Source organism: Bombina bombina, chromosome 3 (genome assembly GCF_027579735.1).
Source record: "Bombina bombina isolate aBomBom1 chromosome 3, aBomBom1.pri, whole genome shotgun sequence".
NCBI classification, from domain to species: Eukaryota; Metazoa; Chordata; class Amphibia; order Anura; family Bombinatoridae; genus Bombina; species Bombina bombina.
Genome location: NC_069501.1, coordinates 39,735,187 through 39,751,987, shown reverse-complemented (window position 1 = coordinate 39,751,987; position 16,801 = coordinate 39,735,187). Strand labels below are relative to the sequence as shown.

The window sequence follows — 16,801 nt, the reverse complement described above, 5'->3', positions numbered from 1 at the left end:
TCCATCCTCAACCCGAAAAGGCCCCACAAGCTCATCTTTGATGATACCAGCCCAAAACAGTACTCCACCTCCACCTTGCTGGCGTCTGAGTCGGACTGGAGCTCTCTGCCCTTTACCAATCCAGCCACGGGCCCATCCATCTGGCCCATCAAGACTCACTCTCATTTCATCAGTCCATAAAACCTTAGAAAAATCAGTCTTGAGATATTTCTTGGCCCAGTCTTGACGTTTCAGCTTGTGTGTCTTGTTCAGTGGTGGTCGTCTTTCAGCCTTTCTTACCTTGGCCATGTCTCTGAGTATTGCACACCTTGTGCTTTTGGGCACTCCAGTGATGTTGCAGCTCTGAAATATGGCCAAACTGGTGGCAAGTGGCATCTTGGCAGCTGCACGCTTGACTTTTCTCAGTTCATGGGCAGTTATTTTGCGCCTTGGTTTTTCCACACGCTTCTTGCGACCCTGTTGACTATTTTGAATGAAACGCTTGATTGTTCGATGATCACGCTTCAGAAGCTTTGCAATTTTAAGAGTGCTGCATCCCTCTGCAAGATATCTCACTATTTTTGACTTTTCTGAGCCTGTCAAGTCCTTCTTTTGACCCATTTTGCCAAAGGAAAGGAAGTTGCCTAATAATTATGCACACCTGATATAGGGTGTTGATGTCATTAGACCACACCCCTTCTCATTACAGAGATGCACATCACCTAATATGCTTAATTGGTAGTAGGCTTTCGAGCCTATACAGCTTGGAGTAAGACAACATGCATAAAGAGGATGATGTGGTCAAAATACTCATTTGCCTAATAATTCTGCACTCCCTGTATATATATATATACACACACATACAAACACTCACATACACACACACTCACTCACTCACACATCCTATGTTCTATCAACACAAATACACCAGCAATACACACTGATTTTGTATATACTATATATTGTCTGTAATTTAAGCTAGACTGATAATTTGTAACAATTTGGATCTGTGTGTACTAAGTTAGACAGAAAAAGTAAATCATTTTAATTAGATAGAAATTAATTTGCCAGTGTAACAAATATATATCTGCCAGTTTTTCAGCACAAACCTGTTTCTGTTCCTTGCAGGAATTCTCTCCATTTAATGTGGTTGCCTGGCACGGAAATTACGTTCCCTACAAGTATAACCTGGACAATTTCATGGTTATCAACTGTGTTGCTTTTGACCATGCGGTAGGTGAATTTATTTTGTAGCCATATAATATCAGTATACAGTATGTAGTAATATAGTATCAGTATACAATGTATAGCCTTATAGTAGCAGTATACTGTATGTAACCATATAGTAATATTATACAGTATGTAACCATATAGTAGTATTATACACTGTCTGTAGCCATATAATATCAGTATACAGTATGTAGTAATATAGTATCAGTATACAATGTATAGCCTTATAGTAGCAGTATACTGTATGTAACCATATAGTAATATTATACAGTATGTAACCATATAGTAGTATTATACACTGTCTGTAGCCATATAGTATCAGTATACAGTATTTAGACATATAGTAGTATTATACAGTATGTAACCATATAATAATATTATACAGTATGTAGCCATATAGGGGCCCATTTATCAAGCTCCGAACGGAGCTTGAAGGCCCGTGTTTCTGGCGAGCGCCAGAAACACCTGTTATGAAGCAGCTGTCTAAAGGCCGCTGCTCCAAAACCTGTCCGCCTGCTCTGAGTAGGCGGACAGACATCGCGTGAAATCAACCCTATCCAATACGATCGGGTTGATTGACACCCCCTGCTAGTGACCGATTGGCCGCCAATCTGCAGGGGGCGGTATTGCACCAGCAGTTCACAAGAACTGCTGGTGCAATGATAAATGCCGACAGCGTATGCTTTCGGCATTCATCGATGTGCGGCGGACATGATCCGCAATATTGGATCATGTCTGCTCGCACGTTAGTAATTAGGCCCCTTAGTATCAGTATACAGTATGTAGCCATATAGTAGTAGTATACAGTATGTAACCATATAGTAGCAGTATACAGTATGTAACAATATAGTAGTATTCTACAGTATGTAGCTATATAGTATCAGTATACAGTATGTAGCCATAAAGTAGCAGTATACAGTATGTAACCATATAGTAGTATTATACAGCATGTGACCATATAGTAGCAGTATACAGTATGTAACCATATAGTAGCAGTATACAGTATATAGCCATATAGTAGTATTATACAGTATGTAACCATATAGTACCAGTATACAGTATGTAACTATATAGTAGTATTATACAGTATGTAACCATATAGTATCAGTATACAGTATGTAACTATATAATAGTACTATACAGTATGTAGCCATATAGTAGTATTATACAATGTGTAGCCATATAGTAGTATTATACAGTATGTAACCATATAGTAGTATTATACAGTATGTAGTCATATTTTATCAGTATACAGTATGTAGCCATATAGTATCAGTATACAGTATGTAGCCATATAGTAGTATTATACTTTATGTAACCATATAGTAGTATTATACAGTATGTAGTCATATTTTATCAGTTTACAGTATGTAGCCATATAGCACTATTATAAAATATGTAACCATATAGTAGTATTATACAGTATGTAGCCATATATTAGTATTACACAGTATGTAGTCATATTTTATTAGTATACAGTATGTAGCCATATAGTACTATTATACAATATGTAACCATATAGTAGTATTATACAGTATGTAGCCATATATTAGTATTATACAGTATGTAGCCATATAGTATCAGTATACAGTATGTAATCATATAGTATCAGTATACAGTATGTAGCTATATAGTAGTATTATACAGTATGTAGCCATATAGTAGTATTATATAGTATGTTGCCATATAGTAGTATTATACAGTATGTAACCATATAGTACCAGTATACAGTATGTAACCATATAGTAGTATTATACAGTATGTAACCATATAGTATCAGTATACAGTATGTAACTATATAATAGTACTATACAGTATGTAGCCATATAGTAGTATTATACAATGTGTAGCCATATAGTAGTATTATACAGTATGTATCCATATAGTATCAGTATACAGTATGTAGCCATATAGTATTATACAGTATGTAACCATATAGTAGTAGTATACAGCATGTAGCCATATAGTAGTATTATACAGCATGTAGCCATATAGTAGTATTATACAGTATGTAACCATATAGTAGTAGTATACAGTATGTAGCCATATAGTAGTATTATACAGTATGCAACCATATAGTAGTATTATACAGTTTGTAACCATATAGTATCAGTATACAGTATGTAGCCATATAGTAGTATTATACATACAGTATGTAGCCATATAGTATCAGTATACAGTATGTAGCCATATAGTAGTATTATACAGTATGTATCCATATAGTATAAGTATACAGTATGTAGCCATATAGTATCAGTATACAGAATGTAACCATATAGTAGTATTATACAGTATGTAACCATATAGTAGTAGTATACAGTATGTAACCATATAGTAGTAGTATACAGCATGTAGCCATATAGTAGTAGTATACAGCATGTAGCCATATAGTATTAGTATACAGCATGTAGCCATATAGTAGTAGTATACAGCATGTAGCCATAATGTAGTAGTATACAGTATGTAACCATATAGTAGTAGTATACAGTATGTAGCCATATAGTAGTATTATACAGTATGTAACCATATAGTAGTAGTATACAGCATGTAGCCATATAGTAGTATTATACAGTATGTAACCATATAGTAGTAGTATACAGCATGTAACCATATAGTAGTAGTATACAGCATGTAACCATATAGTAGTAGTATACAGCATGTTGCCATATAGTAGTATTATACAGTATGTAACCATATAGTATCAGTATACAGAATGTAACTATATAGTAGTATTATACAGTATGTAGCCATATAGTAGTAGTATACAGCATGTAGCCATATAGTAGTATTATACAGTATGTAACCATATAGTATCAGTATACAGTATGTAACCATATAGTAGTATTATACAGTATGTAGTCATATAGTATCAGTATACAAAATGTAACCATATAGTAGTATTATACAGTATGTATCCATATAGTATCAGTATACAGTATGTAACCATATAGTATTATTATACAGTATGTAGTCATATAGTAGTATTATACAGTATGTAACCATATAGTAGTATTATACAGTATGTAGCCATATAGTATCAGTATACAGTATGTAGCCATATATTATTATTATTATTAATAGTAAGCAAGCTCAACACATTAAATATGTACCTTAATACGCTTTTGGAAAGTACTTTTTAGTATACTGGTGCAGACCCAAAGTTACTATATTTCTTAAACGTGCGAAAGATAGACACTATAGATATGAGAGTCTTAGTGTAAATGAAACGGAATTCAGCACTCTTTTCAAATATCAATCAAATGTATTAAGTTGCATTATTAAATATTATTGAATAAACTGAAGGATACATCCTGTCGTCATAGCGATTATACACATATCTTATCACCTAACAAAGTGCAACACAGTATAGTACCAAACATAAAAATATAAAATACAAGTAGAAGCAGCTCTGATGGGAGATTACACATGCAACACCCTGCTGAACCAAACCCTATATACAATAGGTCTTGTCTGGCCAGGTTTAACGTGGGGATCTATGCCTGTATGATATTCACAATGATGGTAGTGACATTACTATTTGAATAGCATATATTAGTAGAAGAGTTCATCTCTTATGCTTTAGCAGTTCCAAACTTATTTAATAGTAGGCAAGACACAGTACATGTATCCGTACGAATCAAAGCAATCGTCTCAGTAGGTAGGCATTCAAGCAGTAAAGCATCCTGAGATTAGCAACAGCAAGCTAGGTTAGTAGCCTAGCAGAATTGTGGCAAACATACGTATTAGCAATGTCCTACATCAACTTGGTTAAAGCAGTCAGTGTGTTGCACAAGAAATATGCTGAGGAGAACGTATTATATCTCGGATCACCTGCCACACATACAAAACAGGCTCCACATCTAAAGGCTCCGTTATTACTAATATGATAGTATATAGTAGTTTTCTTCCTTATGGGAAATAAGAACCTGGCCACCAGGAGGAGGCAAAGACCCACCAGCCAAAGGCTTAAATACTCCTCCCACCTCCCGACTCGTATTCATGACGGAGGCGATGCTACTATTCATCACACTTGAAGGGCCGTGTTCCTGTTCCACGGCGTGTATTCCGTTAAGATCTTTTCCTTTTATTACGTTGCTGTAATGTAATTTGTTATGACAGTTCAGTATGGGCCTCATTGAGGCTCCTTCTGCTTCGATCTAGGAATCAAGGGATTATCTCTCTTTTCAGGGGGATTAGTGAACGAGATGGGGTTTGTTTATCATGTTTCTTATGTGATCATCCTGCTTGTGTGCGGGAATTTGGGCTCTGAGGCATTCCTGACCGAGTGGCTACGGAGGAAAGAGTCTGCTCCGCTGAGGCCTGGTCATAGGAGGTGGTGAGTGCCCCAGCCATTGTAGGTGTCAGGTGCCAGTTTTTTGTTTTTTTCCCAAATTGCGTTCTTATCTTAAGTCTTAGCCATGGAGGATTCTAATGCAGAGACTATTTTCATATCTGATTCTGAATCGTCCTCGGATGACGACTGTAATTTGGTCCTGTTATCGCAAGTCTGCCAATCTTGTTTCTCTTGCCTGCATGGTTTGCCGGGTTTCTCGGGCTGGGGGGACCCTGGACCTTCTGAGCCATCGGCTCCTGGGGGGCTCTGTTCCTCAGGAAGTGCCTTCCCAATCGCACACTCTTTTTACCTTTGCGGGTGACCCCGATGTTAATGTCTCCTCCGCGCAGGGTGGATTTTTTACCCCAGAGATGGTGGGACATTTTTGTTTTAATATTTTAATTACTTTGATTCGCCTGCAGGACCCTGAAGTTTCATTGCAGTTATGTGCTTACCTGCCTATCCCAGGGGTTCAGACCGTGAATGGCATCATTGTGTTTCCCCCAGGGGTGATTGTGCCCCTTTGTTCTTTTCGCTACAGGATTGTGCGGCTGTGCCTCCTACTGCGACATCTGTTTGATTTATTGGGGGATCCTTTACTGTTTCAGCAGGGATCTTCTCAGGGTTTTGTGTGGTAGTCTAATGGGGTACGTTTTTCCACGGTCAGTCTAATGCAATTTTTCCCAGTAGTTTTTCTGAAGGTTATGGTCTCTGTCTGTCAGGTACTACAGAGACATGGTTCCTTCTGGGCAGGTGCCCTTGTTTGTTCTTTTATCTGGTCAGGATTATTTACTTCTTTTTTTTTTCTTCCCTATGGAAATTCTGGGATTCCTCAACTTACTTTCTTTTATTGAAATGGTTCCCAGATTTTGTCCGGAGTTGTTTGTGTATCTTGTTGCTTGTTAGTGACGCACGTTATGCCTAGCTGGTCCGATGGGACTTGCCGGTTCACTTGTTCATTTTTTTCATACAAATTTTTTTTAAAAAAACTACACTAATACTTCATTTAGACCTGAGGGTCTGGAGGTCGGAAGCGCTTGGGCTGGCCCGTGGCAGTTCTGCTTCAGACATAGGACCGGTGGTGTCTCACTGTGTTCCTTTGCAGCCCCAGTGGAGGGGTGCGGTCCTTGCTACTTTGTGCGGTTATGACATTTTCGAGATGCTTTTGACTCGTGGTCATCGTCTAGTTTGGACGATCCGTGGACTCTTTAGGAGTATGGCACAATCTTGAAGGATATGTGACGTAGTGGTTAGCTCCATCGCTCCTGCAGTAAAAGGTTGTGGGATTGAACCCAGGCGTAAAGCGCCTGCCTTCTGATCTGAGGTATCCCGGCGTCTGCTATCCTTCCAAAGTGGTAGTTGTTTCAATAGGGACGTTCAGAGGTGGCTGGTTTCACTATCTTCGCCTCTGGGAGCTTTTATGCTCGGATTTAGTGGTTCACCTTTTTTCAGGTGCTGCCACTAGGGTTCATAGGTCATTATGTCTCCCCTTTTAGGGTTTCAGACCAGGTTGACCTCTGTCCTAGGATTCTAGTGTCCGTTGGATTTAGTGTTGTGGTTTTCATCGCAGAGTCTCCTCTGAGGAGATTGTCGGTCGGACTAGACTCGGGGAGTTTTATGTTGGGTCCTCCCTAATAGAGTTCAGTGGGAATCTGGATGTGTATCTAGGGCGCCAGCGGTCTGTTTCCTCCTATCCTTTTGTCCCTGGGTTTTTCCTTGGAACTTAGGGTTGAAATTAGGATGTGCTCCTTTATCTCTCACTTATGGGGAGTTTGGAGGTTTCCAGTTAACTACCCGGTCTCGCTTTCGACCTGTAGGGTCATTGATAGCGTGTTGGTCTTTTTCCCTGCTTCTGTGTTTGGTCGCCTGACGGACTGGCTTAGGGGGCTCGAGAGATTGACTCTCAGAGGTTTCACGCAGTTAGTTGTTTTGTTGTTCCCCTATGGCTTTTGCCAGAGCTCTTTGGCAGGGGGTGCCCTTTGGGTGCTCGGTGTCTGGGTAATCATCCTCAGATGATTACAGAGGGTTTGGGGACAAGTATTTCTTATTTCGTGTCTTCCATCGGGGGCCTTTTTGTCTGTAGAGTATTGAGTCCAGGTGGTCTGTGTTTTTTTGGAGACGGACTTGCAGTTGGGATTCTTATCACCCATTTCTAGGTGTTTTATCTCAGGGTGCTAGTCATATTTTTTCTTAAGTGACTGCTTATTCCTCCCTCTTTTATTGAATAGAGGTGTGTGCTGGTTTGCTGGACATTGTGGCCTGTTGGCTTGTCTAGCTACCTGTCTAGCTAAGGGTTGTTTTTGCATCACTGCACTAACCCTAGCTTAATTTTTAGGCTGTGTGAACATCGATGCTTTGGCGTAGGATCTGTGGCCTGTAGTGGTTGTGCTGTCTTGGTTATACAGGAGCAAGGTGGGGTATTTCTTTCAAGAGAGGGGTCCGCTTTTTGCTTGCACCACTAGCTTCTCCTTTCTGTCCGGCATCCTTTTCATTGATTTTTTTTTTCTTTTTCCATTTCTGGAATTGATCCTTGCTAGTACGGCACCCCCAGTCTCCTGTAGTCTGGGGTGCAGGACTGGGTTTTGTTTTCTCCTGTTAACTGGTAAGGTTTTTTCCCTTGGTGACTGTGTTTTCATAGGAGTGCCATTAGTCCCTGCTGTTTAGCTGTTTGGATGCTTTCTGGTCCTTGAGATCTGTTGGTTCTCTTCAGGTTTTCTCTTGTATTCTGCTGCGGTTCCTGTTATTGGGACATGGGTCAGAGTATGTCTGTCCAATGGAGTTGGGTTGTCTTCTTGATGACCTGGGGTTTCCTCCTTTATATTAGGCTGGTGTTCCCTTCGGGAATGGTTCATCTGAACCCCTTGTTGGTTGAGGGGCTGGGGCTAGGCTGCTACCTTGAGAGATAGTGTCCTTGGGGTCCGTGATCTCGGTTGCATCTATTCGTGGTGTCCATTCGGGTTCTATGACCTGTTGGTAGATTTGCATTAATGATACAGCCTTTTGTTTTTTTCAAAGGGTTCTTTTCCCTGTTTTCGGACGAAACAGGGTTTTTTGTTTTGGGAATGTATTCTTTGGGTGGTGCCTTCATGTGGTCCGCCTCTTACCCTCCCGTTTTGGCATTCTGTGTCCTCTATGACTTGGGTATAAATTTCCCATAAGTAATGAATGCGGCTGTGGACTCTTTCCCATTAGGAAGAAACACATAAATTATGCGTACCTGATCATTTTCTTTTCTTCCGTGGGAAAGAGTCCAAAGCCCCCTGCCCGTTTTTGAGGCGTTGTTGTTTTTCATCTTCTGGCACCCTTTCATCTGGATGCTTCTTAAACTGTTCCTTGTTCCTCGGCTGAATGACTGGGGGATAGGGGAGGTGGGAGGAGTATTTAAACCTTTGGCTGGTGGGTCTTTGCCTCCTCCTGGTGGCCAGGTTCTTATTTCCCATAAGTAATTAATGCAGCTGTGGACTCTTTCCCACAGAAGAAAAGAAAATGATCAGGTAAGCATAATTTATGTTATTATACAGTATGTAGCTATATAGTATCAGTATACTGTCTGTAGCCATATAGTAGCAGTATACAGTATATAGCTATATAGTAGTATTATACAGTATGTAGCCATATAGTAGTATTATACAGTATGTAGCCATATAATAGTATTATACAGTATGTAGCCATATAGTAGTATTATACAGTATGTAGCCATATAATAGTATTATACAGTAGGTAGCCATATAGTAGTATTATACAGTATGTAGCCATATAATAGTATTATACAGTATGTAGCCATATAGTAGTATTATACAGTATGTAGCCATATAATAGTATTATACAGTATGTAGCCATATAGTAGTATTATACAGTATGTAGCCATATAATAGTATTATACAGTATGTAGCCATATAGTAGTATTATACAGTATGTAGCCATATAATAGTATTATACAGTATGTAGCCATATAGTAGTATTATACAGTATGTAGCCATATAGTAGTATTATACAGTATGTAGCCATATAATAGTATTATACAGTATGTAGCCATATAATAGTATTATACAGTATGTAGCCATATAGTAGTATTATACTGTCTGTAGCCATATAGTAGCAGTATACAGTATATAGCCATATAGCAGTATTGAGTAGTATACCAGATTGCACAGTGCTTAGAGCAGAACAGAAACTTAATGCACCAATGATGTTTATACAAGCTTTCAGTATACTTTAGGATATGTATTTATCTATACAGTCTAGTACACTAATGTTATCTATATTTTCAGGACCCCTCTATCTTCACAGTTCTGACTGCTAAGTCACTACGACCTGGGGTGGCCATAGCTGACTTTGTCATTTTCCCACCACGATGGGGGGTGGCAGATCATACGTTCCGCCCTCCTTATTACCACAGTAAGTGCCCCTTAAACTCCAGTTGTTTCACTTGTGGGGTTCTTCAGCTCCATAATCAGAAAAGGATGAATATGTGTAATTCTGTGAATATCTCTTCTCAAAACAGATACAATTCCACCTTTTCTGTGGAGCACCAGGAATATTTCTAATACATAGTATACTACCTGTAAAAGTCATATTAGCACAGGAGCGTTCAGATAGTATTCAAGGGCCACAACTGTGTGGAATTTAAGAATCATTAAGGAGAGAAAAGATATGGCCACTTGGCACACACTTTATTACATAGGTGAGAGAGTGGGGTACAAATATGAAATATTATTTGCATAAAAAACTTGATTATAAATTGCTGGCAAGTATTTTAAAATAGTTTTCAAGAATAAGCAAAATTACTAACATAGCCATGCTGTCTGGAGTAGTCTGTTTCACCCCCCCTTATCAGTGTTTAGCTTCAGAAAGACAGACATTGTATTTTAACTGAGTTCACAGTTGCTTATTTGCTTCTAGGCATGTTCCAGCAGATAATGTCCGTACAGGGCAGCATTCTACCAAAGCAAAGGTAGATATTATTATTATTATTAGGTACCTCAGGTAGAGGTTCTCGATCTTTTCAAGATGGCGGTTGAAGCAGTCTTGCAATCTGAGTTCACCAATAATTGCCATTATCCACAGGGGTTCTCTTCGCTTTTAAGTCGTAGACGTAGTAAGTGTACAGCTCTCTGTTATGCGCAGTTTAGGCTAAATACCTCGGAAAAACAAGGAGGAAAGCTCTACCTGTTATGAGCCACCGCTCCAGGTCTTTGGCGCTCTAATGTCAATAATACAGCTCGGCAGTTGAAATATATTTCCCACAGTGGAGAGAGGTATAATATTGTACAGTACAGATGTCTTTGCTGTGGATTTTTCACTATTAATCGGCGGATTGTTAGAGATTCAGTTAGAGCTCTTGGAAATGCGACCGCTCAGGATTGCTGTTCGGACACGCCCCCCATATTATTATATTTTGTCTCTATCCCAACTTGTTTTTTGTTCCTTTAAAAACAATTAAAATGAAGAAACAAATTACACGGTCTGAGTACAAGGGATTAGATACAAAAACGTATCAATATATCAGATTATCATGAACTGATCTAACAATAAAAAGGTTACTATAAACAGTATCAAGGACTCAGAGGCCCACTGTGAAACATCCAGCGACCATTGAAAAGATCCCTAATGCATTAATGACTATGATTTTGTATGCCCCGCGAACAGTGAGAAGTCAGTGGGTTTATCAGCATAATCTGTCGCTGGTGGCTGTTCACAAGGGGATAGTCCAACTCTTAGCAACTCAGTAACAAGTAAATCAGAAAACCTCCTGCATGAAATCAGCTTAATCAGTTCCCTTAAAGGGATAGTAAAGTCAAAATTAAACGGTCATGATTCAGATAGGGCATGCAATTATAAACAACTTTCTAATTTACTTTTATCATCAAATTTGCTTTGTTCTCTTGGTTTTCTTAGTTGAAAGCTAAGGTAGGCTCATATGCTAATTTCTAAGCCATTGAAGGCTGCCTCTTATCTGAATGAATTGGACAGTTTTTTTCACAGCTACATGGCATTAGTTCATGTGTGCCATATAGATAACAGCACTAATTGCCTGAAATGCAAGTCTGTCAAAAGATCTGAGATGAGGAGGCAGTCAGCAGATGCTTAGATACAGTGGGGCAAAAAAGTATTTAGTCAGCCACTAATTGTGCAAGTTCTCCCACTTAAGAAGATGAGAGAGGCCTGTAATTTTCATCATAGGTATACCTCACCTATGAGAGACAAAATGTGGAAACAAATACAGACAATCACATTGTCTGATTTGGAAAGAATTTATTTGCATATTATGGTGGAAAATAAGTATTTGGTCAATATCAAAAGTTCATCTCAATACTTTGTTATATATCCTTTGTTGGCAATGACAGAGGTCAAACGTTTTCTGTAAGTCTTCACAAGGTTGTCACACACTGTTGCTGGTATGTTGGCCCATTCCTGCATGCAGATCTCCTCTAGAGCAGTGATGTTTTGGGGCTGTCGCTGGGCAACACAGACTTTCAACTCCCTCCAAAGGTTTTTTATGGGGTTGAGATCTGGAGACTGGCTAGGCCACTCCAGGACCTTAAAATGCTTCTTACGAAGCCACTCCTTCATTGCCCGGGCGGTGTGTTTGGGATCATTGTCATGCTGAAAGACCCAGCCACGTTTCATCTTCAATGCCCTTGCTGATGGAAGGAGGTTTGCACTCAAAATCTCACGATACATGGTCCCATTCATTCTTTCATGTACACAGAAAAACAGCCCCAAAGCATGATGTTGCCACCCCCATGCTTCACAGTAGGTATGGTGTTCTTTGGTTGCAACTCAGCATTCTCTCTCCTCCAAACATGACGAGTTGTGTTTCTACCAAACAGTTCTACTTTGGTTTCATCTGACCATATGACATTCTCCCAATCCGCTTCTGGATCATCCAAATGCTCTCTAGCATACTTCAGATGGGCCCGGACATGTACTGGCTTAAGCAGGGGGACACGTCTGGCACTGCAGGATCTGAGTCCCTGGCGGTGTAGTGTGTTACTGATGGTAACCTTTGTTACGTTTGTCCCAGATTTCTGCTGGTCATTCACTAGGTCCCCCCGTGTGGTTCTGGGATGTTTGCTCACCATTCTTGTGATCATTTTGACCCCACAGGGTGAGATCTTGCGTGGAGCCCCAGATCGAGGGAGATTATCAGTGGTCTTGTATGTCTTCCATTTTCTTCCATTATTGCTCCCACAGTTGATTTCTTCACACCAAGCTGCTTGCCTATTGCAGATTCAGTCTTCCCAGCCTGTTGCAGGTCTACAATTTTGTTTCTGGTGTCCTTCGACAGCTCTTTGGTCTTCACCATAGTGGAGTTTGGTGTGTGATTGTTTGAGGTTATGGGCAGGTGTATTTTATACTGATAACAAGTTCAAACAGGTGCCATTAATACAGGTAATGAGTGGAGGACAGAGGAGCCTCTTAAAGAAGAAGATACAGGTCTGTGAGAGCCAGAAATCTTGCTTGTTTGTAGGTGACCAAATACTTATTTTCCACCATAATATGCAAATAAATTCTTTCCAAATCAAACAAAGTGATTGTCTGGATTTTTTTCCACATTTTGTCTCTCATAGTTGAGGTATACCTATGATGAAAATTACAGGCCTCTCTCATCTTCTTAAGTGGGAGAATTTGCACAATTGGTGGTTGACTAAATATTTTTTTGCCCCACTGTACAAGGTAATCACAGAGGTATATATACCCTGACCTCCCCCCCCCCACTCACTAATATAATGTTTGATAATAAAAATGAATTTAAAAGTCTCTTTACATTTTGATTTGCATCTCCCTTAAAAAATAATACTGCGGCTGACGTGTAGCACTACCTATGCCCAGCTGCTCCTCTGCTGCCTTGAAGACGTTCACCATATGAAATAGCAAGTTATTTATTTCATCTGTGTGGGTGTCTAATATTCAGTATAATTTTAGAAAACAAATATAAGCACATAAGGATGTTGTTGTATTATTCTTTACAGATATAAAGTCCTGTAATAAAATCTGTCACCTGATGCAGGGAACATAACAAACCTATGTAATGTGTTACTTTTTATTATCATTATTTTAATTATTTATTTATAAAGTGCCAATGTCTTACGCAGCACTATGGCGTTAGATATAAAACTGTTAACCCTTTGAGTGCTAGTGACGGCTCTGAGCCGTTGCAGAGTTTCTCACCCTGGTGCTAATGACAGCTCAGAGCCGTCACTAGCACTCTCCCACCTTGAGGGAGATCTGGGGGCTCCCACCCTCTCCTACCCCGGCGATCATGCCTGTAGAGTGACAGGCATCGCCGGGCTTCCCGTTTTGTGTTGTGACGTCACGGGCAATAACGTGATGACGTCACCGCGCAGCTTTATATATACTTAACAATGTTAAGTATAGGAGCAGGGGGCAAGCTGCTTAGAAGCCTGTATCTCAGGCATCTAAGCAGCTACAGACCCCCAATACCCACCATTGGAAAGGTAATCGCCTAACCTTCCTAACAGTGTAAGGCTTGGGGGTCTGAACATTTTTTAAAAAACGTTTTAAAAAAAATTGTTCAAAAAATAAAAAAAAACATTAAAAAATCTTAGCACCCAGGTGGGAAAGTGCTTAGCACTCAAAGAGTTAATTTTTTTATTTTGTGATTCAGATAGAGCATGCGATTTTATGCAACTTTCTAATTTACTCCTATTATCAATTTATCTTCATTCTTTTGCTATCTTTATTTGAAAAAGAAGGCATCTAAGCTATTTTTTTTTGTTCAGACCCTGGACAGCACTTGTTAATTGGTGGGTGAATTTATCCACCAATCAGCAAGAACAACCCAGGTTGTTCACCAAAAATGGGCCTAGATGTTTTGTTTCCTTATGTGTTTCTCATTGGGTGTGACACCTGCTGTTGTCACTGTATGTAATGTTTGTAGAGGCCTCACACTGCACAGTATATGGCCGTATAGCTACAGTCACCTCATGTCTCCTCGCTTTCCAGGAAACTGCATGAGCGAATTTATGGGGCTAATAAAGGGTCGTTATGAAGCTAAAGAGGAGGGATTCCAGCCCGGCGGAGGGAGCCTGCACAGTGTGATGACCCCTCATGGGCCGGATGTTGACTGCTTTGAGAAGGCCATCAATGCCAAGCTGGAACCAGAGAGGGTGGCTGATGGCACTATGGTGAGTAGGACTAACAAAGGATACTGATAGGGGCTGATCAGTGAAGTTCTAGGGGGTTATGTGCACTCTCATTCTGTACTATTGCACAATCAAACCTCAAAGATGCCAGCTGCCTTACATGTGTGGGGTAGTGCCCTTTATAAAGATCCAGTGGTCTACGCAGAGTAAGGAAATGTGTAAAGGATAGAGAAGGAAGTATTTCTATCAAAGGTTCCCAAAGTGAAACTGACCACGACTATGTCTCCTCCCAGACCACGCCTCCAACCCAATTTAGCTTCAGGTATAGTTACTAGAACTTCCCCCAATTACTTCTGATAGCTTTTTTGGTTCTGGTATCTAGGGAATTTTGGTATGTTAAAGCAATATGGAATATGCAGATATTCTATAAATGTATTTTAATATTAATCTATATAATCTGTAGAAAGCCTTAAATAGTTATTTTGTGTTTTTCCACTATTAATTTGTGCTATGCTGTACCTAATAACTCACTACATGCTACTTATTTCACCAAATTAGGTCCTGATGCTACTGTAACCTTTACACCCTAGTGATTAAGTAAACTCTGTGTAGATTTCCATAGTTCCCAATCATTCAGGAATTTCTAGGAACAGCCCAGAATGAAAGTTTTGTCCTTCTGTTATATTTATTAAAATCAAAACTGGAACTACCCTAACCCCAACCAAGAACTCCCTAATAATGTGTAACTAATCTATATCCTACCCCAGACCTTACATATTCTGCTCTACCCCGCCATATCTTTTTTTTACAGTACAATTTCTTTATCCATATTTCCTGGAAATTTGAGAAAAGGTTATGCCCCAGGCTGTGGTTTTGTATATTCTCTGAATACTCTCATTGATCTCATGTGTCTCAGATGAGAAGCTTTATGTATGTGTGGGAGTTTTTTTTTGGGGGGGGGGGGATGAGCACATGTACAGTGCAGTTAAGGGACATTGTACACTAGATTTTTCTTTGCATAAATGTTTTGGTCTACTTTCATATGAACAATTAGGGACAGGTGTAAATGGGCTCTGAGCTACCCAATCACTGTGTAGAATGCTGCAGGTAACTTTCCCTATGTGATGAGTATGATGGAGGTTCTTCGGCCTCTGTGGGAGACTTAAGCAATATTCAAGGGTAGTTTACAGCAAAATAAATAATGAATGTATATTGTAATTTTATAAAAATAAAATACACAGGCTTCATGAAAGACTCTATAACTACATATTGATGCACATAGCATTACTATCATATATTATAAACCAATACTTTGTAGTGCACAAATATCCAATTTAGAAAAGCAAATAAAGAGGTATGACGTTCAGCCAGAGATATATAGTTTAACATAAAGACTGTGAATGGCAGAAGAGGTGTATTATTGGGAGTTTGGTCGATAACCCGAGGCAACATAAACACTTTGATATTTGCAGATGAGGGATTAGGGGGAGAATCCTGTTGGTGTCACGCGTGCCTTTAGTAGTTCTTGTTGCATCTGCCTTAGACCGGTCTCTCTCTCCTCCCCAGGCCTTCATGTTCGAGTCTTCGCTGAGTATGTCAGTGACCAGATGGGGCCTTCAGACCTGCAACCGACTCGATAAGAATTACTATCAGTGCTGGGAGAGTCTAAGAAGTCACTTCAACCCTGCGCAGAAGACAATCAGCAAATAAAATACAGTGACACAAACCTGCTGGGAGAAGACAACGTGACCCTATTGGGCTGTGCAGTTTAACCCCCTGCTTGCCAAAGAGGGCTACAACACGTACATCTAAGTAATGAAGTGCTCTCTGGAAACACAGGGTTAATAAAGCTAAGCTCTAATTACATTAACCCCTTCCTCATCTTGTGCCATTCAGCCTCTGTTTATTAAAGGGACATAAAACACAAATGTTTTCTTTCATGCTTCAGATAGAACATTCAATTTTAAACAACTTTCCAATTGTCTTCTATTATCACATTTTCTTGTTATCCTTTGTTGAAAAGCAGGAAGGTAAGATAAAGGGACACAAGTAAAAATAAACTTTTATGATTTTATGAGCAGCAGTTTTGAGGCACTTTCTAATTTACTTCCATTATCAAATTGTGCACAGTCTTTTTATATTCACACTT

The 16,801-nt window shown here is 39.5% G+C and overlaps 1 protein-coding gene across 1 annotated transcript in view; it reads left to right on the top strand.

Annotated features, from left to right (window-relative positions):
* The window catches only part of LOC128652838 (homogentisate 1,2-dioxygenase), a 149,227-nt gene extending 132,705 nt beyond the window's left edge, over nucleotides 1–16,522 (top strand). Inside the window, exons 11-14 of the mRNA XM_053705801.1 lie at nucleotides 1,108–1,212; nucleotides 9,814–9,940; nucleotides 14,513–14,694; nucleotides 16,219–16,522. Coding sequence (XP_053561776.1) covers nucleotides 1,108–1,212; nucleotides 9,814–9,940; nucleotides 14,513–14,694; nucleotides 16,219–16,362 — 558 coding nt within the window. The 3' untranslated portion in view covers nucleotides 16,363–16,522. The remainder of the gene's footprint in view (nucleotides 1–1,107; nucleotides 1,213–9,813; nucleotides 9,941–14,512; nucleotides 14,695–16,218) is intronic.
* The last annotated feature ends 279 nt before the right edge of the window (nucleotides 16,523–16,801 follow it).